The 20399-nt window shown below is 39.1% G+C and overlaps 1 protein-coding gene across 4 annotated transcripts in view; it reads right to left on the bottom strand.

Moving 5' to 3' along the window:
• Window positions 1-20399, bottom strand: part of shank3a (SH3 and multiple ankyrin repeat domains 3a) — a 167323-nt gene that overhangs the window by 26811 nt on the left and 120113 nt on the right. For all 4 annotated transcript variants that reach the window (XM_034879872.1, XM_034879873.1, XM_034879870.1 and 1 more), the window contains one exon: window positions 15363-15476. In XM_034879872.1, coding sequence (XP_034735763.1) covers window positions 15363-15476 — 114 coding nt within the window. The remainder of the gene's footprint in view (window positions 1-15362; window positions 15477-20399) is intronic.

Below are 20399 nucleotides of genomic sequence, written 5' to 3'. Positions count from 1 at the left end.
TTAATAAGAGAGATCTGGAGAGAATGGCATTTTCATTAGACTGTAGATGCTGCATCTGGTGACAGAAACACAGATGGCATTAATGACGTCCTTTGAAAAATGTGTAACACCTGGAATGTAGAAACATTTATTTTAAGTTTTATTTTGAGCTGCTTGCTGATGGACAGACATATACTATAGATGCAACGGATGCAATTGACAGAATTAGATTTTCTTGAGTCCCTGCTGGCTCACAGACTGATATGACACAGCAGCACTCACTTCTAAACCCAAGCTCATTAAAGCTTTTACATGTTCTGTTCAAAACACCTGCCGCTTAATTGGTCTTTCCTGGGAGACATTCTCTCTTACGAAAGGAGGTAATACATTTCCTATTTCTGATGACAGCAAAAGAGTATAGAAGTAAAGGAGGGGAAATGCTTCATGAAGCATTGAAGTATTCCAATCACTTGTGTTGAGCATTTAAGGCTTCAGGAATGAACTAGGGGCACCTGCTGGTCAAAATTATTTACAGCAGGCACCTTAAGGCTGTTTTTACACATGCAGGTTGGTTTATACCTTTTTACTTACTTACTTACTTTCAAACATATGGGCATATAGTCTGAGAGGTAACTCATGCATTGGACAGACCTATCCTGCTTAATTAAAACTTGCTATAAAATCAACCAAATTCTTGCGAATGACATCGACTCTTCACTGCTTTTGAATGCTTTACCCAGAGTATCTTTTCTCAGTCATGAAGAGCTCATGAGGCTCATTAAAATATACCTAGATGTGACTTAATTTAAAAGTGCTAAACATAAATAACAATGCACAGACAGGATCAATTGAAGGAAACATGTTCTGGAGAGCTATATGCTTCTATAATAGCTCCTAATTTTGAGTGAGTTTTAACAATTTCATATCATATAACCCTGTGACTTATTTGTCTTGTGTTTGCAACATAAACAAACAGCACCAGAGTTAAAATGGAAGCAGACTGACTTTTCAGGCTGTCTCTGTATCACATGTTTACTTGGCAGTGTTTTACCAAATTAACAAACCAGACTTTAAATTCCTTTTATTGGTATCATACAGGTTAGGTATGAACACAGATACTTTGCTGGGATGTTTTCAATATCACAAATAACTACAAATAAATGAATACCCATTAATTTAGTGTAAGTAGACTAATATGAAAAAGAAGAGTCCTAACAGACGTTTTGGTCCTGGGTTGAACTTGGGTCAGCTTCCGTGTGATTTAGTGGTTAACAATGTTGTACTGGAGATTTGTAGAAAGTGTTCAAAAGCTTACAATCTTGATGATAATAATGTTTTGGGAATTTCTAAGTATAGTACAGTAATGTAGGAGATACAATGTGTTTGCAAGTTTAACTGAACAATGAAAGAAGAATGAAAGAAACACAATCTCCCGTGCTACAAACCCAAAAGCTGTCTCATATTTTTGGTGGAAATTCAAATATTAGAACTGTCCTAATGATGCTACTAGGCTTTAATTACATTGAGTATTTCAATATCTTAAAACAACGCAAACACTGTTAAAGAGCTTAAGCCAAAACAGCCCATCCATCCTTACATCCATCCATCTATTTTCATCTGCTTATCCGGGTCCGGGTCCGGGTCACGGGGTAGCAGCTCAAGCAAGGGACCCCAAACTTTCCTTTCCCGAGCCACACTAGCCAACTCTGACTGTGGGATCCCGGGGCGTTTTCAGGCCAGGGTAGAGATGTAATCCCTCCTACTACTTAATGTACTACTGTCCACACTGCTCCAATTCCCTGGCCAATCTCACGCGCCATTGTCCTCTCACTCACAAACAAGACCCCAAAGTACTTGAACTCCTTTTCATACAGTATGTCTTAATGCGTATCTTACAGCTGCAGCATTACCAACAGAAACTCTAACCTCATAACGTCCAAGGAAAATAACATCAGTGTACTGACCACGTACACCGGGAAGTGCAGTGCTAAAACAAGAAATAACTAATTAGGACAGTGTAGAGTGTAGAGAGTAGTTCATTTAAGTAAGAGTTGATTAAGCATTATTCACAGTGAATACAAAAGTCCATAAGGTAATTTTATAATTCACTAACCATGGTAACAATCTGATACAACACCACCAGAAAGCAACATAATGTCATGTTTTTCTTCTAAGCACTACTTGACTGGATATCAAGCTCTTTGTTTTCTTACCCTCCTTCTTGAATCAAAATATTCTAAATTTGTAACACAAAAGTTTTTTTAACCCTTTCTATTATTCAAGAATTTACCAACAACACTGACTCAACTAACATCAAGATATCAATCCTATGCTTCTGCCTGATCTACAGACGTAATGTGGCATTGACTGAAAGGTTTTGTTGCTATGTGTTAAGAGCCATAACTCATCCATAAAAATGTGAGAATAAGCTATTAGTCTGGTCTCACTGGTGATAGCTATGAACACAGTGTGTTACAGTCAAGACAAACGCATATATAGCACATAAAACTGTATGGAAGGCTCTACCATTACAACTATTTCTGCCACCCTGTTACACCGGCTACATCTCTGAGAGTTCTGCTGTAAACTTCCCCGTCTTGGCTTACAGCGCTTCTCTATTCCGGCAAAATTCTAACACCTTCACTGTCCTTGTTTGAACGACGCAAGAGATGCAAGATGCACTGAAACCCAAACTAACAAAGGCACACCATCTCTGAGCTCTGCTGAATTAACTTATGCTGTTTTACCACTGATAAGAGCTGCAGGCAAACATTCACACACGCTCACACAAACAAACAACACACACTTATCAAGTGAGCCTCATTGACTTGTTAATTCTTTCCTTCCACATCCCACAGTCATCCCTCCTTGCCTTTTTTCCTTCTGTCTCTCTCTGCCTCCTCATTCATCCAGGTGGATAAAAGACTAATCAGGGGGCGTAGTAAATTCTAAGGGCTCCTACACCTTGAATACTAAAAGACTTTTTAAATTAATCAGAACAATGCTGGACACTCTGGTGTATGGTTTTCCCAAGAGCCCCACCCCCTGTGAGGAGATGCTTGTTGCAAATGACAAATAAAGACTCATACTCTGTTTCTTTCTCTTTTGTGCTGTCACACAATGTGCCTGTTGTTCCACAGATCAACAAGGAATTGCTGGACCATGCGGGTGGATACAAGGCTAACCCACTTCCATGCAGCACAGAGGACAAAGCAATGTCTAGATTTTCTTATTCCTCTTCATCTTCCTAAGTCTATCCATGACTTTCTGTTCTTCTATCAAACAATTCTTGAATGAGATATTAAAAAGGTGAATTATTTTTTAATAACTGGTTCAAATAAGTCATGCTCACTATAGGACCGTGTGATAGAGAGGACACAGGGAAAACAAGTGCAAAAGAAGGACTAAAATCATCAAGCTCTGTATCAATTCAATCTTTGTCAATCAGTACAAAAAGGGAATTTAGATAATCAACATCAAAGTTAAAAAAAACTAAAACGGTATGAACACCCTTTTGATATGAGTATGATGCACTACTAGATCTTTTTATCAATCCATTTGTCTGCATACCGGGAATTAATAAGTAGAATATATAATGAATGTAGGGTAGCTTCATTAACTTTGAAGTGGAGGGTGTCAGAACAAAAAGAAAAGATGAGGAGGAAACATAGAGAAAGAATGTTAGAGTGTAAAGACAGGAAGGACAGACTATATACCCAAGAGTTCAACAAAGGTAAACATGCAGTACAATGTTGGACGGGTTTTAAACAAAGAACCAATTCTGTCATGTTTTATTGTTAAGGACTGACTTATCACCTTTGGATCTAACTAACTTTTTCTCTGGTGAGCGTCATATACATCAATACTTACTGTCTAACACTGTTGAAGCAAATAAGGGAGGAGAAAAGAGAGTTTTTTTAAGTAGATTTTTAACAGGTTTTTAATCAAATAGAATGGATATGAGATTGTATAACACACATCATTAGAAGAAAAGAGTTCATCAAAGCTATCAAGTTGGACAACTTTTTGTCTTGCCTCTATAAGTTAAAATGCCAGATCTGCCCTCTCGTGTTTCTTTAAGACCAACAGAAGGTTGCTGGAGTATTATCATTTGTTTGATAATCAAGACATATCTATACTAAAAAGGAAACACCAGTAGCAACCTTACATTGCAAACAAATGTTAAAGGTAAAGAAAAAAAAAAAGCTTTTCGTCGTGGACTGGCGTAGGGCTGAGATAAAGAGGAGGCAATGGATAGCAAGAACAAAGGAAAAAGTGGACAAATATAACAACCTTTGATTATCATCTAAGTGGACATTGAGAATACCTTTCATACGTTATTTTTTTTTAATCTTTATTTTGACAAGTAGACAAATACTTTCTGCAATTTTAGTGTGTTTTGCACTGAAGCAAGCTCAAATCATAGTCCCCTAAATGTGTAGTAGTGCACATCGTACTATAAAAATGGAAAAGGTCTGTACGCTTGCAGACAGACACTTCTCTTCTGTCTTTACTACATTTGCCTTTATACTTAATCACATTGCAAGTTTCTCACATTTACAGAAGGGGTCTATTTTTAGGTTATCCTACAAGATACCATGTTATCATTACATGCAGTCATGTCTACAAGTGAGCCATCTGCTTGCCCTCTATTGTTGTCATGTGATGGCATCAGAGCAGTGCAGAGAGTTGTGTGGAGAGGGAGTGACTTACCCCAGTACAGGTCATGCCTTGTAGACTTTGGATGCTCTGCCTTCACAACCGTTACCACCCCGTCTATCCTGCTACACAGCACAGGCAGATCTGACACCAAGACTGGACAACAGTCCATTTTTTGACAAGGAGGTCGGCCCTCCTGCCACAGGTCCGTCTCCCAGCTCAAATCACTGAGAAGAGCTGGGCCTGGCCTCATCTCATTCTTGCCTAGAGACAACTAAAACCACTCCTAAAACGCCCATTTTGTGCAGACGGCAATTCAAAATTTCCCAGCAACCCTTTTTCTGTAAAAGTCCTCCCAGATTTCTTCGTTTTGAGAGTAAAAGGAGACTTCCTTGACGAGTAGCAATGAAAGCAGTGTCAGTGTCTCTGGCCTTAATGTCCCATTTTATTTCAGCCTCCAGCCAATAACTCCAGCATATATTTCATATCTCTGCATCACTGCTGTCTTTCTTTTTCCTCCTCCCCTCTCTCAGAATTGGTTGGTTTGAAGAGCCTTCAGAGAGCTCGTTGTTACTGTGTAAGTGTTGAAGGCAGAGACCAATGGCTATAAATACCTCTGCTCTGTCAAAGTGGAAGCCTTGAATAATTCAGTCAAATTCAGACAACAAGAAACAACTACTGTACAAAGTCAACAAACACTGAGACAGCTCATCACAACATGCCTTTCAGTCAAGGTCAAGAAAAGCAGGATCGCACTCACACAAACACATATTCAGAATTGAGAAGGGAATCATGAGAGTACAAGTGTTCAGTACAGGAACAAATGTGTCTGTAACACTGAATCCACAAGCTGAACTGAGTGTCACTGCTCCTGAATCAGGAGCATTATGCATTGGAACTTCCCTCATTGGTGACTGAAAGCATCACTGTCAGCTCATCCATATGATATAAAGTATGCTACATTCTGTTTAACAGCTTCCTAAAAGATGGCAAAAGTGAACATTGTGGGGGTTTGAGTGGTTCATTCCATCACTCCTTTTTCTCCCCCGTTATTTCCTGTTGCCTCTCTACTGTACACGTGTAAATTAAGGCAAAACAGAGACAACAAAAGCAACAGAAAAAATCTCGTTGAAATTTGGTGGCTTTTGAGCTATTTAACTTTACAGTAAGCACTGCTTATATAGGCAGATGAAATAGATGTGGTAGTGGCCACACACTACACCCATAAAAGAAAAAAAAGTATACAATCAATCAAGTGTATATTATCAACATTAGCTTGAAAATTGCATTTAGCTCATGAGGTATAAATGTCTGTCCATTCCACTTGCAGTTAGTAACAGCTATTGTGCTTTGTGCAAAGCTTTCTTCTCCAATGCTTATGTTGGTCCAATATTGTACTCAACAGAAGAAAACTTATTATTCAAATCCAAAAAGAGATTTGTATGGGGAACTACACAGACCAGATGGTTTGTGACACAGAACCATTTGAGAAGCCGTCATTGAAAACTGTTGGAAAGGGAAGGTACTCTCAAATAAATATATGGCAGGTGATGGATGAACCATCTGTCTATCAGGTTGACCATTGATGTTTTGAACGAATGGTCGTGGCTGTCACACACACCTGAACCCCGCCCGTAGCAGTGTTTGGAGATTTCGTGTGATCTTGTGAGGTCGCGAGAATCAAGCTGCCGGCAAGGTAAGGGGACTAATGGTCAGAAAGAGATGGAGGGAGTGAGAGTAAAAAATGGAGAAAGAAAAAACCTGGGGTGCTTTGGTGTAAAGGTAGGCATGTGATTAGTCATGCCCAGTCGGAGGGATGCTTTACAGCTCTGCAAGTTGCTCTGGGGGTTGCCAAAGTTCTAGACATTACACCCACAACAGTGAAACACAGTAATTGTCAAATCATGGCATTGAAAGAGTTTATGTAAACAAAATGATTCAAGCAACTGTCAGATTACACATGAGAACGAGTACTAGAGGTGAATACGGTGTGTAAGAGCAGCCATGGCACTCTGAAATAGACTTGACTTTCAGAGGGAAATACAGAAACCTGACGATGTGTGTACATGGTTGATTATTTGTGTGTGTGTGTGTGTGTTTGTGTGTGTTTGTGCAGATGACCTGATCCAATACCGCCCCTGTCAATTGTGATATGTCTCTGCTCCACTCTGAGACCTGCTTCAGCTTTGATATATTGTTCAAATAGCATCACCATCTATTATGATTTGATATGGATGTCCTCTAGAGAGAGAGAGAGCGAGAGAGGGATGCCATAACACACTCGACTGACTTTTGATGAAAAGTACAGATAGTGGCCATCACTCTGCTGCGAACAAACAAACACAACACACACACACACATACAAACACACACACACACACACACACACACAAACACACCTTGCAATGTGTAACTGTGAGTCACTTGATGTGCTTTACAGGGGTAAATGGCAGAATTTCTGACCTGCCAGTCTTTAACACTGACTCAGCTAACTTTATAACAAAAAACATCTTCCAACCTGTGGTTTATACTCATTCTCTGTCTCTGTCTCTCTCTCTCTCTTGTTCGCTCTCTCTCTAATAAGATGGATTAGTTGGCTATGCTAATCTATGTGCTGACTCCACAAAGAGTATAGACAGTAACTGAAGTGTGTGCTTGTGCATAAGCATGCATGTGTAAAAAAGCCAGCCCATTTCTGTGGTGTCAGCATTTGCATACTCACTAAGCATTTTACAAGTTGCCACTAGAGAGTTTCTGACTGAACTCACTATCTACCTGATATACAATCTGGGCAGGTACGGACAAATTTACAGCACTTTGAGAGGACGTAACTAAGAGTAGTTTGTCATTGAAAGGTAAATGCTTTGTTGTTAGTTGTTTTTATTGGCTTGCTCCGTTTGACCTTTAAGAACACTAAAACTGCAGACTGAGTAAATCAGAACAATAAGACATAAAATGTAGAATTGCTGCTGTTATTAATCACAACAAAAGATGGATATGGTGACCGTGAGAACACCAGGGGGCTTGATAAGCAATAAGGACACACTGGATGATCAAAGCAATATTGTTTTTTGTACTCAATTAAGTATTCTATTTGTGTTCTATTCTTTTCTGCCACCATCACAGATTTGGTCTTTAGCTTTCTCGTTTTCGTGATTTTAGATAAGACTCTACGGAGACAGAGACATACAAATTAAGTAGGCTACCTTTTAAATGATGTTCTCAGTCTCACATAAAAGCATTTATGTTTGTATGTGTGTATGTATGTATGTATGTATGTATGTATGTATGCATGTACTGTATGTATGTATGTATGCACTGCATTTTGCATGCAACATTTATGGTGTTTTGAAATCACTACAATTCTACCTGAAATATTCCTGTTTTACTGTATATGTTTTAAAAACTAAAATTAAAAAAATAAAGCTGACAACAGCTGACATAAGCTCCAACTATTCATTTTAATAACTAAGTGATGCATCAAAACACCTTGCTTCATACATATAATTGTTGATCAAAAAAATGCAGCACCCACCACTACAGAATTCACCCATAAACTAATTAGTTGACTGTAAGCTACGGAAAAATAATCTTGCAATTTACATCACATGCCTTATTTGACAATAACTCTTTCTTCTTACTAGCATCCAAATGTGGCTCCCTGTCCCCACGGACTACAGGAACATCTCTTTGTCCTGATGTTCCAAGAGCACTCATCTCCCTAACTGACTCATAAATAAATATCTTTCTTTATTTAATCAAGCCTCTGTATTTGGGTCTCACTTGTATACTGTGTTGACACGTGTAGAGAGTTGTCACTTGTTTCCCATAAGGGTTTTGCTTTAGCCTGAAAACAGAATGGCTTTCTAATTGGGAAGCTGCTCTGAACGTAGCTATTATAACCCAGTAAACTGTATTTGCAATATAATAATCTATTGCAAGAATGTCTCTTACTGATGCTGATATTTTTGTACAGTTTTATACAGTTGGCTTGTATTTATCTTTTAAGGTGTATTTAAGACAAATCATACAATTGTAGTAGCAATAACTATTGACCTTGCACAAAGCTAAACACTAAGTGTATCATCTTTAGTACTTTAGGCAGATCAAATGGTCCAGCTTTGAGTTTGGGAGCTCTGGCTCTTCATTCCTTAAGCCAGCTGTCAGAAATTTGGGGTTACTTTTGATTGCAACATTAAATTTGACAAGCAAATTAGCAATGTTGTTAGAATGAATATTTTCCAGCTTTGTTTCCTGGCTAAAGTTAAGCCTTTCCTTAACAGGCAAGATCTAGAAAAGGCAATTTATGCTTTTATTAGTTAGGATTAGGTTGAATAGGTTGGATTACTGTAAAGCTCTTTATGTTGGTTTGAATCAAATCTCCATCTCACGTATTCAACTTGTGCAAAATGCAGCTCTCGTTTTTTGACCAGAACATATAGACGAGCACACATCACTCCCGTTCTCCACACCCTACATTGGCGCCAAGTGGATTTTAGAATCAATTTAGAGATTTTATTGTTTTTTTTCAAGGCCTTAAATGGCCTGGCCACAGAGTATTTTCCTAGATTTTAACCCTGCGGGAGCACAACCCATCCTTGCAGCCTTCAAATCACCGTTTAGAAGTCCCAAGGTCCAGGTATAAATGGTGGCTTTTGCGTTTGCTGGCCCAAGACTCTAGAACAAGCTACCCCCTGATATTCGGACAATGTAGTGCTTTTTAGGTCCAATGTCAAAATGTATTTGTTTAGAATGGCTTTTAATACCTAGTTGTTGTGTGACATTTTCCCTCTCCGCTTTCTATGTAACATTTTCTGATTTTATAGTTTTCTATTTTTCATACTTTTTATTGTATGATATGTTGTTTTATGCTTGGTTTCTGATGTAAAGCATTTTGGATACCTGCTGGTTACTGTGATGGGCTATATAAATAAATGTTGATTGATTGATTGCTCCTCGGCCATGAATATGTAAGAATCAAGATACAAACAGCCCACACAGACCCCCAATTATTGGGGAAACTGTATCAATGATGCCTCACCCATCCATTGCACCATATCTCTAGCTAGCTATCTCTTACCTCTTTCTACCACCATACCCTCAAACTTGCTCTGCCCATGTCAGTCTCCGCTGCCGCAGCAACGCTGATATTTAAGCATTCTAGGGGAGTGCAGACACACTCCAAAACTTCTTAATGGGTAGGCTAAAAATAGCTCAGGCTGGATCTGACTGGGCTGATTCATGCGGCTGTGAGTCATGCAACTGTGCCGCGGTGTAAGTGGTGTAAGGAGAGCAAGGGAATACAGTGAGCAAGCACAAAGAAAAAAGAAATAAAAGTTGTCATGCCTGTTAAGATATTGAACCATTGAGAAAATCTAGCATTGTCCCACCACAGAGAAAATGTGCTTTGTTATGCTGTGTGTGTGTGTGTGTGTGTGTGTGTGTGTGTGTGTGTGTGTGTGTGTGTGTGTGTGTGTGTGTGTGTGTTGAGGTCCTGAAGGACATTCAAGACTGCAGGGCACCCTAAGAAAAATTAAGGCTGATATAATGGAAACTGGGGCTAGTAAAAATGCATTGGCTGTAGCACAACCATTTCTTATTGGGGGATAGCAGGATGGGGTGGGGTCTTTTGGCCGGAGGGCTGTAAAATCCTAACAGATTGCAGCCAAGAGATTAACAAGACCATTGCTGAAAATGAGTGGCTCACGGCAATTTGGTAGCATCATTAGAAAGGGAAGAGCAGTTCTTATTCACATCATTATCCCCTCCATTACCATGGGTAAACATCTACTATTAACCCCCACATACAGGCTAGCAGCATGCGTGTGTTAAGAGGGAATGGGGTGTTAGCACAATGGGTGAAGATATTTAGGCATAGCCTACATATTTAATAACTGTTCAGCTGTACAGCTTATGCTGGACTCTGATTGGTCTGGATAGAACAGTTGGATACCGCACACTTCTGCAACAACAACACATGCTCATCGCCCCTCATCCGCCAGTTGCTCATGCCATCCTCTTTCCAATTTTTCTCTGTTTTTCCCCTTTTGACATCTAAACATTGCCTTTGTCTTTCCTCCCTTTCTCTGTCCCATCAAGCACCAAGAGGAATTGTTGGCTGCAGGTATCTCTGGCCATGTGAAGAGACAGAATAGCAGTGTGGTGACAGATAACAGCCAAGAGAGCCAGTGACGGTTTAAACTGGGCCTCTTTCATGTGGTCACCTGCCTCTTTTCTCTTTCTCTTTCCTTCTTAGTCTCTTTATTTCTTGCTAGCTGCATTGACCCATCCCTTCTTGCTCTTCCAAACTGAAACAGCTTTTTCCATCATCACATTTTTTGGTATTTCCCCTGTCTCTATCATTGCTTTTTTACACCTGGCAGAGAAGAGTGAAAATAGATGGAGGCAGATATGGTAAAAAGGGATAGCACTTTCAGAGTTATGACTCATAGGTGATGTACAGTGGCAGAGAGAGAGAGAAAGACAGATGGGGGGGGGGGGGGGGTAAGGAAGAGAGAGAGAGTGTGAGAAAGAGAGCAAGGGAGAGAGAGAGAGAGAGAGAGAGAGAGAGAGAGAGAGGGGGAGAGAGAATGAAAGCAAGAGCAGTTGTACTTGGGTTACTTAATTGTAGACAAGGCTGTCTTTCCTGCTTCACTAGGCTGAGACATATTGCCCTAACTGTCAGTAACGCTTCAACAATTGCCATCAGATAAACAACTCTGTGTTTGAGTGTGTTCAGGTGTGTGTTATTAGGCTGTTGAATCACTATTGATGATTTAAAATGATTGATTTGATGATTTGAAATGCCTCAGTAAGTTCAGAAATTTCATTCATTAAATGATATAAGATATATATTTTGCTCTGCAACATACTTTCATTTTTATCATTAAACACAATTAATAATCAAATTTAAATTGTTAATTCAAATTACTATTGTGGTAATTCTGTATGGGGGAAAAATGCGTTTGGGGCCACTGTGCGTCGTGTAATACTGTGGACTCAACATCAAAGATTTCCTCACAGACCAGAGCTGTTTCTGGACTTTAAAGTTCAAAGTGTCAGCAAAACAGCAGTTGGACCATCTTTATCTTTAAGTAATGTGACATATGTCCGAGTTGTACGGCATATGTGGGTGAAGTTTAGTGAGAGGGATTTAAATCAAATCTTTGTCTTTTGATTGGATGATTTAAAGTGGACGTGGTTGGGCACAAAACAGGGTGATACAGAGCTGTAAAGAGAAACATGGTGTGTGTGCAGGACTGTCCACAAACACCTCTGTCAACTGTGTAAGTACTTTAGGAGGCAGAGGATAAGTGCAAAATTAATAATTAATTGGACCTCAACCACATTCTTTGGAAATAAACAAAAGTTTTTCTATTTGACATCCAAACACACACTGTACCTCCTCCTATGATCATCTCTGCAAGCGATTACAAACCATAATGGCCATGTGTGTTTTTTATGATGGTGTTTGCCAGTCATCTTAATCTGATTGGATCCACTCATGAATTAGCCCCGAGTTTAAAATGAGTCATCAAAACTATTGTAATGTTTTCCAGGAAGAGAAAAAATATGTTAACACAACACAGGGACCCACTGTATATTTAATAAGCTCTGTGTTTGTGATGGTAAACTATCAGACTTTCATCAACAGTGAGAATGAATGTATGGTGATGATTAAAAACTAAATCAAAGCATCCCTGTTTAATATCAAAGAAAAATAACAATTCCTAGAGTCAAATGGGAAGGACAGGGGAGGCAGAAGACGCTTTTAATCGTTATCCGAGGGTTCAGAGTTTTTCAGGATTTATGAGTGAGTGGGGCTCAATTTCAGGCCCATCTCCCTCCCTCCCTCTCTCCCTCCCTCTCCTCGTTCTTTTCTCTCTGAAAGACACTCGCTGACATCGCCACTTTGCTGTCCTTTAGAGGATGCTCTACCATCCGTTTCCCTCGCTATCTGGCCCTTTCTTTTCCACCTTCCCCTCTTTCATTCTTCCACAATGCATTTAAATGGGGTATTTAGAGATTCTGGCCTTTTTCGTCACTTCACACATACTCTGAGGTAACCTCAATCCCTCAACAACCCCTTGAAAAGGGAAAATGTCCCAATTGCTCCATAAATAGGTCCAAGGAGATGATGCATGATAACCCCACACGTAATAGAGAGACATTTATGACAAACTTGTCCTTTTTCCAAAATAAGTACTTGTTGCAGCCGCTCGCTAAACTTTTCACCATTCAACAGGGACTGCAAGACTAGGTCTGTTTTGTTAAATAGTGTATTTTTTATTGTTTTATTGGTTTTATGTATCACTATAACATCAGGGGTTAATGCCAAATTGTGTTTTGTTGTTTGTAATCTCAAGCACGATTGATTTCTTCACTTATATGAAACATCTAAAACTCAAGCTCAGACATGTTCTCAGGTGACTGTTGACAGACATTGTAGGGAATAACAAACTGATATGGAAGTTGATGAGGAAGGTTCTGGGGAAGGGGTTACACCAAAGACTAATTTACAAAACATCGCAAAAACAATTCCTGGAATACACTGAACAACACAGAGTAATGATACAAGTAATAACACAAAAAAACGACTTACTGTAATTGGTAAAAGTGCAACTCTCTTTTGCAGTGCAATTTACTGAACTGAGCTTGTCACTTGTAATTATGTGTCTTTGGAATCTTTCCACACCTGATGCTGTATTATGCCACAAGTTTTTATTCACACTTTTTATTATTTATTTATTATTTACAATTTTATTATTAAAGTTAAAACGCTGTAATACCAAACTTAAAAACACCAATTAAAAGAGGAACATGTTTGAATGATATATTCAAGATTACATGAATTGTTGAGACGACGTGACAGTTTACCAGTAGTTTGCTGTTGCCTATCCTGAAAAGTCCTTTAATCTTGCAATTTTCTGTCTACATATTTTGAACAAACTGGCCGACCTTCTCAGTGCACCTATGTTTAACTATGCACTAATGAAGTGTTCCTGAAAGCTTGCCAATCTAGATTGAAAAATTCAAGACAGTCAGCATGGGAGGCAAATGTCAACTAATGCCGAAGGAAAGACACACTTCTAATAGCCTAAGCACAACAGGTTGTTTTTAAGAGATATTGCCAACTGTGTCTTTCACTTGAGTTTACATTGTCATAATGGATCTAGAAACAGGATTCTGCATTATGCTGTGACTTAGATTTCATAGTGGGGACATTTTATCTAATTGTTACAATTTTATTCAAAAAAGGTAGGTACACAGTCCATGGCTGCCCAAAATCAGAGTCAACACAATTGCTGATCCTTTTTTTTGGCTGGCCAAACAGAGGTCAAAAGATTTACCATAATAATTTCAGGCAACTTACAAACTTGTCAAGAGGACATGCTGTATATTTGATGAGAGTAAACATGCAGGGCACTTGAAACCATGTCCAAACTGCCTTTAGTCTCAACTTAAATTATGTTGTCTACTACTCCTTGCATCAAGTAGAACAACACTTTTTTTACAAAATCTCATACTGGGGTTTATTTAACAATAAACCATTATCTACGTCGTAACTAGTGAGATGTAGGCACATTAGATAACTGCAGATAATATTGCAATGTTCTGTGGATGCACAGGTTATGTCACTGCCACTTTGTGCATTGTGGTTTAATTATTTCCTGATCATGAAAATCCCTACACAGAGTTTTTCATTAAAATCAATATTTAATTTTGTAGGCAATGGGGGTTGGTTGTAGAAGAGTTATTTAACTGAAATAATTTTTGTAGTTGACAGGTGGTTAATTAAAAAAAATAGAAAATTTATTTTAATGAGAAAATCAAAAAAGGGATCAACATGAAGACTGTCTACAATAAAATAATAATGATAAAAGAAGTCACAAATCTCCCCCCCCCCCCTCCAAGAATCAATGGTTTACCCTGTTAAAGCCCTGAAATGTTCTGCGTCGCACAGCACACACTGTGTGGTAATGCGACGAAAGTGAAAGAAAGTGCGTCTCCTTATTAAGGGAAACACTGTGAGCGTTTGGACATGAGGCACAGCATTGTAACTTATTGATTATTCAAATCTCCAGACATGCCTATAATACATTTACCTCTTAGTAGCGTTTGTGTGTGTGTTTTTACATGTGAGAGTGCACATCAGAGAGACAGTGCTTCTCTCTGGCTGAAAAATTACAGACTTGGTCTTGGGCTTAAACAACATGGGCCAGAGCCAGGCTAAAGTTCTTTGCCCTTACAGGGCTCTAGGAAATTGCCAGCAGAATGGCAGACCAGGGGGATGATTCCCATTTTTAAAAAGGGATGCTGGAGTGTGTGCTCCAATTATTGTGACCTTCAGCATGTACTTGGGCAGTTTGGAGTCGAGAGGTTTCTTATTCATTTACAGTGTGCTTTTTCCTATTTATATTTTCTAGTTTTAGGCTACTTACAATAAATAAACTATAAACAATAATTCACTTGAGACATACACATAAATGTTAAAATATTTTGACTGCCAGATGTTTTGTTTACTTGATCACAAAAACATTAGCATATGTTCTGACACCATAGCAAGGGCTATTGTACTTCCTGTGCTGTTCAGCACCACGGACAGAGCTATGGCCAAACACAAGTGCAACATACTACAGCAAGATAGAAACTTGCTGCAGTGTGACAAGTGTGCAGTTTGTACATGAACTGTATGTGTGTGTCATTGGGCATGTTCATCTTACCTAGTCGTGGGTCAAACTGCCTCATCTGAACCTCTTCCACATAGTCTGCTGGAAACCAGCCTGTCCTCCCTTTGACCGTGCCTTCCCAGAAACCTCCTTCCCCTATACTCAGAACTGGAAGAGAGAAAAAATAAGGGGGTCTAAATCAGTCAAACATGTCATAAAACATGCCTGGTTGTCATCGTTGTGAGGTTGTAGAGCCTGTGGAGCCTGTAGAGCCTTGGAAAAAATACTAAAAGGGACAAAGGGCAATATAGCAAAATGAAGTATTTAGGTTACCATGTCCTGGGTACATAAATTATAATGGAGTGTCCAAGGAGGGAGAGGGAAGGAAGAACAAGTGAGAGTGTTTTACACACATGAATCTGATACAAGACAGGAGAAACTGTAATATAAAAACATTGATCTGTAACTAATGTACCGTACCAAGGTGATTGGACAATATTCGCCTATTTCCTTTCACACTAATACATTATTTTTAAATTGAAAAATACAGAGAAAGACCGACTGGAATATGTAAAAGTAAAGGGAAAGAGTGGAGGGAAAATATAAAGAAGATCAAGAAAGAAAGAGGAAGGAGAAAAGCTGAAAGAAAGAGGGTGGGACAGAGAAAGAGAGAGATTTCTTTTAAGTTCTGCTGTGGTAATTAGAGATGAATGTATAGTTGATATTGATCTTCCCCACAGGACTGAGGCCAGCATGCTCATTTCTACAACACTCATCCATTATTCCAGCAAGCTCTCACACACACACGCACACGCACACACACACACACACACACACACACACACACACACACACACACACACACACACACACACACACACACACACTCCTCAGAGATCACCAGCTGGAACTGAAGCTTTGCCTGAGCGAGCCCTTCTTCTAAACCGGTTGCTAGGAAACGGCAATATGATGTTGCAGCCAGCAGACAGCCTGCTAAATGATGTAGTCTACTTCCTCCAAACTCTATTCTGCTCTGGCATGGGGACATGTCACAGTGAGCTAACCTGGGGCACTATGAGAAGCAGCCAACTGGACTTCATCTTCAGTGACATGATAGTAAAAGTTCAAACATCAGTCATTCACAGGATTCCTTGCTGTATCTTTTAACAAATACATTACTTTCTCGAGGTCTTACTGCTGCACTGTGCCCACATCTTACTTCCCCTAAAAGTCAAGTTTGTCCACATCCTGTTTAGAGACAGACATGTAGAAACAGCTAAAAGTGTGTTTAGAAATATTAAGCTTACAGTTTTAATCTGAATGCATGCTTTCTTCAGATTTTGTCCAAGCTGTCTTGTCTCAACCCCTGGCATATTACATCAGTAATGCTCTTTGTCTATGTCAAGTCAATAAGTCGTTATTCTACACTGTTACTGAAAGACTTGACTTGACTGTTATTTCAATTGGCACTGCTGACTGTTTATTTACAGTAACAATTGTTTACATGTACATCTGCAATACCATATCTAACTGTATTATGCAATTACTTTCCATTGCACTTTAATTCGGATAGCTTCTGTCAAAACTTCATTTGTACTACCTTAAATCATTGTTATACTGCTCATTTTAGCCAACTTATTATATATATATTGATCTGTAAAAGTTCTGTTTATAGTACTAGCCATCTGCATATATATTCATAGTACACATTCACCTGTAAACTCTGTTATAGTAACAAAATATCTGTATATTATGTTCATTGAACATATCTGTAAAAATTCTATTTATAGTAATATCCACCTGTATATTATATTCAGCACATATCCAGCTGTAAATCTTGTTCACAATACTAGTTATCTATATATTATATTCATAGGACAAATATATCAGTAAAAGTTCTGTTTATAATAGTATTCATTTCTATATTTATTCACTGCTTATCCATGTCTTGCACTTATGGAACCATTGTATAACCTGCACTTACTGCTATTGCACTTCTGGTTAGACCTAAACTGCATTTCGTTGCCTTGTACCTGTACCTGTGTAGTGACAATAAAGTTGAATCTAATCTAAATTGCAATTTACTATCAATGCAAAACAAAATACAAGTTAGCCTATGTACACGCGTATTATTTATCAAAATATTGATATGCACCTGTTGACTGGAGATGAACACCCAGCTAACCCCCCGTGCCTCCACTCTGCCAAGCTAAACATCTGGAGAAGAAAGAAGTGGTGTGCCAGAGGGGGGAAAGAAGGTTTATCAGCTTCCCACTATGAAACACATAACACTCTCCCCTCTCTGATCTCAGCTTGACACAACTTTACCCTACCTGTATCCTGAGAGCAGACTTACTCTAGCTTTTCATTTGTATGTTTAAACCCTTTTATATTTCACTCCCAATTCTGTCTGCAGTGTTTCTGAATGATTTCTTGGTCATGGTCTCCATCACCCTTGTTGTCTCTGTCAATGTGTCCGTCTGTAATGTAATGGTGTCCCTGCAATTGACAGGTGCCGGTTGTGCTCTCTGTTCTCCATTGACAGAAATGAAAGAAAAGGTGAGACCTCTGATTGATCTTCTAGGCCACCCACATTCACTTCCCTTACTCCTTTATCCCCCCACTATTAATCCATTACCAATCCAACCACGACACCAACACCTGACAATGTGGAGAGAATCGACTACTGAGTAATGCAAGCAAAAGTAACTGTTTTACACATTTAAAAAATCCATGTACAATTTTATACCGTAGGCTGTTATTCCACCACACATACATATTTAATATCCATAAAAATGTCCGCTTCAATTTATTTTAAACACACCCCAGGCACTCTAAATACAGAAATCAAGCCAATTAATGGTCAGTGAAGTTAAGGAAACGTCAGTTAAACACAGACACACACACATACACAAAGATAAGCATTTTAAGTACATAATATGTTTGATAATCCTCACAATGCCCTTAGAATTGTATCTCAGATGGTATCAACAAACACATAGGGAAAGCATAAACACTGTAAACTAAATTTCACTGACCCTCTAACACTCCTACTCCTTACTGTAACTTAGCCAAAATAATAAATCTGGTTCCACAGGCTTTATTTTATTCAGTCACAACAACCTCATGCATGTATAGTACTGTATATGTCCACACAGTAAAAAGGCATGCATGTCCAGTGTGTAAATGCTCTTACTTGTACCTCTGCCACTGTTTTGTTGCCACACCGTGTTGGCATGACAACTGTCCTTGTGAATCAAATGTAGGCTCAAAGGAACCGAGTGCTAGGAAAAAACTCAAACAGTACATCTCTTTACAGGAGGATTTACAATAAGTGTGCCACGTTGATGTTTTTGTCGAACAAAACCACTATGGGACCATTACCATGTAACATGAGACTACCATTTTAACCCAATGGGCCAATGGGTCAATGCGTGACAATGGACATTTTGCATTTTTCTTTTTAAAGTCAAAGATTTTTAAGATAAACTGATTACATCCAAAAACAACATTGCAAAGCAGTCACTGCTAACGTTTGTAGATGTAATTGCATTTGAAAAAGCACATGCTGTGGTTTCTAATTGGCAGAGGTCTGCAACCACTGGTGACTTCAAACAACTATATTTGCTCATCCACCCTGAGGAAGGTTATGAGGTCACATTCTGCGATGAAGAATTTCTGGTTCACAAAATCCCTTTCTAGTTTATTGGACCTCCTCCATGCAGAGACATTTGACTAGTAGCTCTCACAAATTACAGCTAAATAAATAACTGAAATAAAATGAATACTAAACTAAAACTAACTGATATGTATTTCTGACAAAATAATTGGTATAATTTTGATGCCAAAGGGCAGACAAGGGCTAGCCTGGAAATCCAGACCCAAAGGATTAAGGGTCTGGCATTGAGTAATGAAACTCTTGAGGGGCGGCACCATGCGAGCATTTGAAGATCTCACTGCACGCAATTGGATAACACTATGACCAACCACAACAATACATTGGGTGAAGTATGCAGAGCCCCATTGGCTTAGCTAGCAGCGGAGCTAACTGGTAGATTAAGATATCGTCATCTGTTTAGCTCTCCTCTGGCCTGCCTGTATTAGATACACCGATGTGATTGGTGTAGTTTGGCTACAAGGGTTAATGAGCAGCATTACTCAATGCCAGAGTAATTGCTAAGCAAATTCAAATTGGGCTCTTGTAAGAAGTCTAGATTTCCGGCGTAGGCAAGGCCAGTACTTGTTTGCAAGAACCTGATGTTCATACTGAATGGCCATTTGTTTTCAACTTCATTTTAGAGGTTTTGGAAAAGGACGGCATCTCAAGAACTTGATACCTGGGTCAAAATGAAGACTGAAATTATTTATCGAATGGACTTTTACAATGAAAAAAGGCATGAGTAGCAGCTGACCTCAAGCAAGAAAAGAAATACTTTATATACTAGTAACTTTGATACTGTAGGTGAGACTCACTTTACTTCTTTTTTCGAGTTTTCCACCAGGCACGTCTATGCTGTGGTTTCGTTCCGCCACATGCCATACCACTCAGAAGCGGAGCATTTTGCCAGCCCGACTTGCAGTTTTTATCATCTCTACAAGTACTTGAAAGAATAATTAAGTTTATTAAAGGATAATTCTGGTTGACTTCTTCAAATTTACAAACAACAGAACTACGTGTTGGAATTGACCGGAATTCTCCTTTAAGTATCATACTTTCAGTCCAAGCACTCCTGCAATTAAACTTTGTGCCTCTCCTCCATTTTCTGGAGTTGTCTATGTGATGTATATAATGTTTTGCCACCTCCAAGAGATGTTTATGGTGTTGACTAGGAGACAACAACAATTTCGGGGGGGGGGGGGGGGGGGGGGGGGGGTGTTTTACTAAATTGACAGGATGCTCATGCTGTTTTACTTCTTGCCTGGCTGTTTGAATGCTCGCGTGAAAATAGACTTGGTGTGTTCCTTTAGCGGAGCAGAGAGCTGCTTTTTGAACACTCCTGGGATGTGCCGTGCTGTGGGTGGTGGAATATCAAGCATTGACCTCAATGGCCACAATGCTCACCCTGGTAGCGGCACCTCTGGAATGTAGCG

Source organism: Etheostoma cragini, chromosome 8, assembly GCF_013103735.1.
Source record: "Etheostoma cragini isolate CJK2018 chromosome 8, CSU_Ecrag_1.0, whole genome shotgun sequence".
Lineage (NCBI taxonomy): Eukaryota > Metazoa > Chordata > Actinopteri > Perciformes > Percidae > Etheostoma > Etheostoma cragini.
Note: the sequence above shows the minus strand (reverse complement) of the source record. Positions and strands in the feature narration are given on the sequence as shown.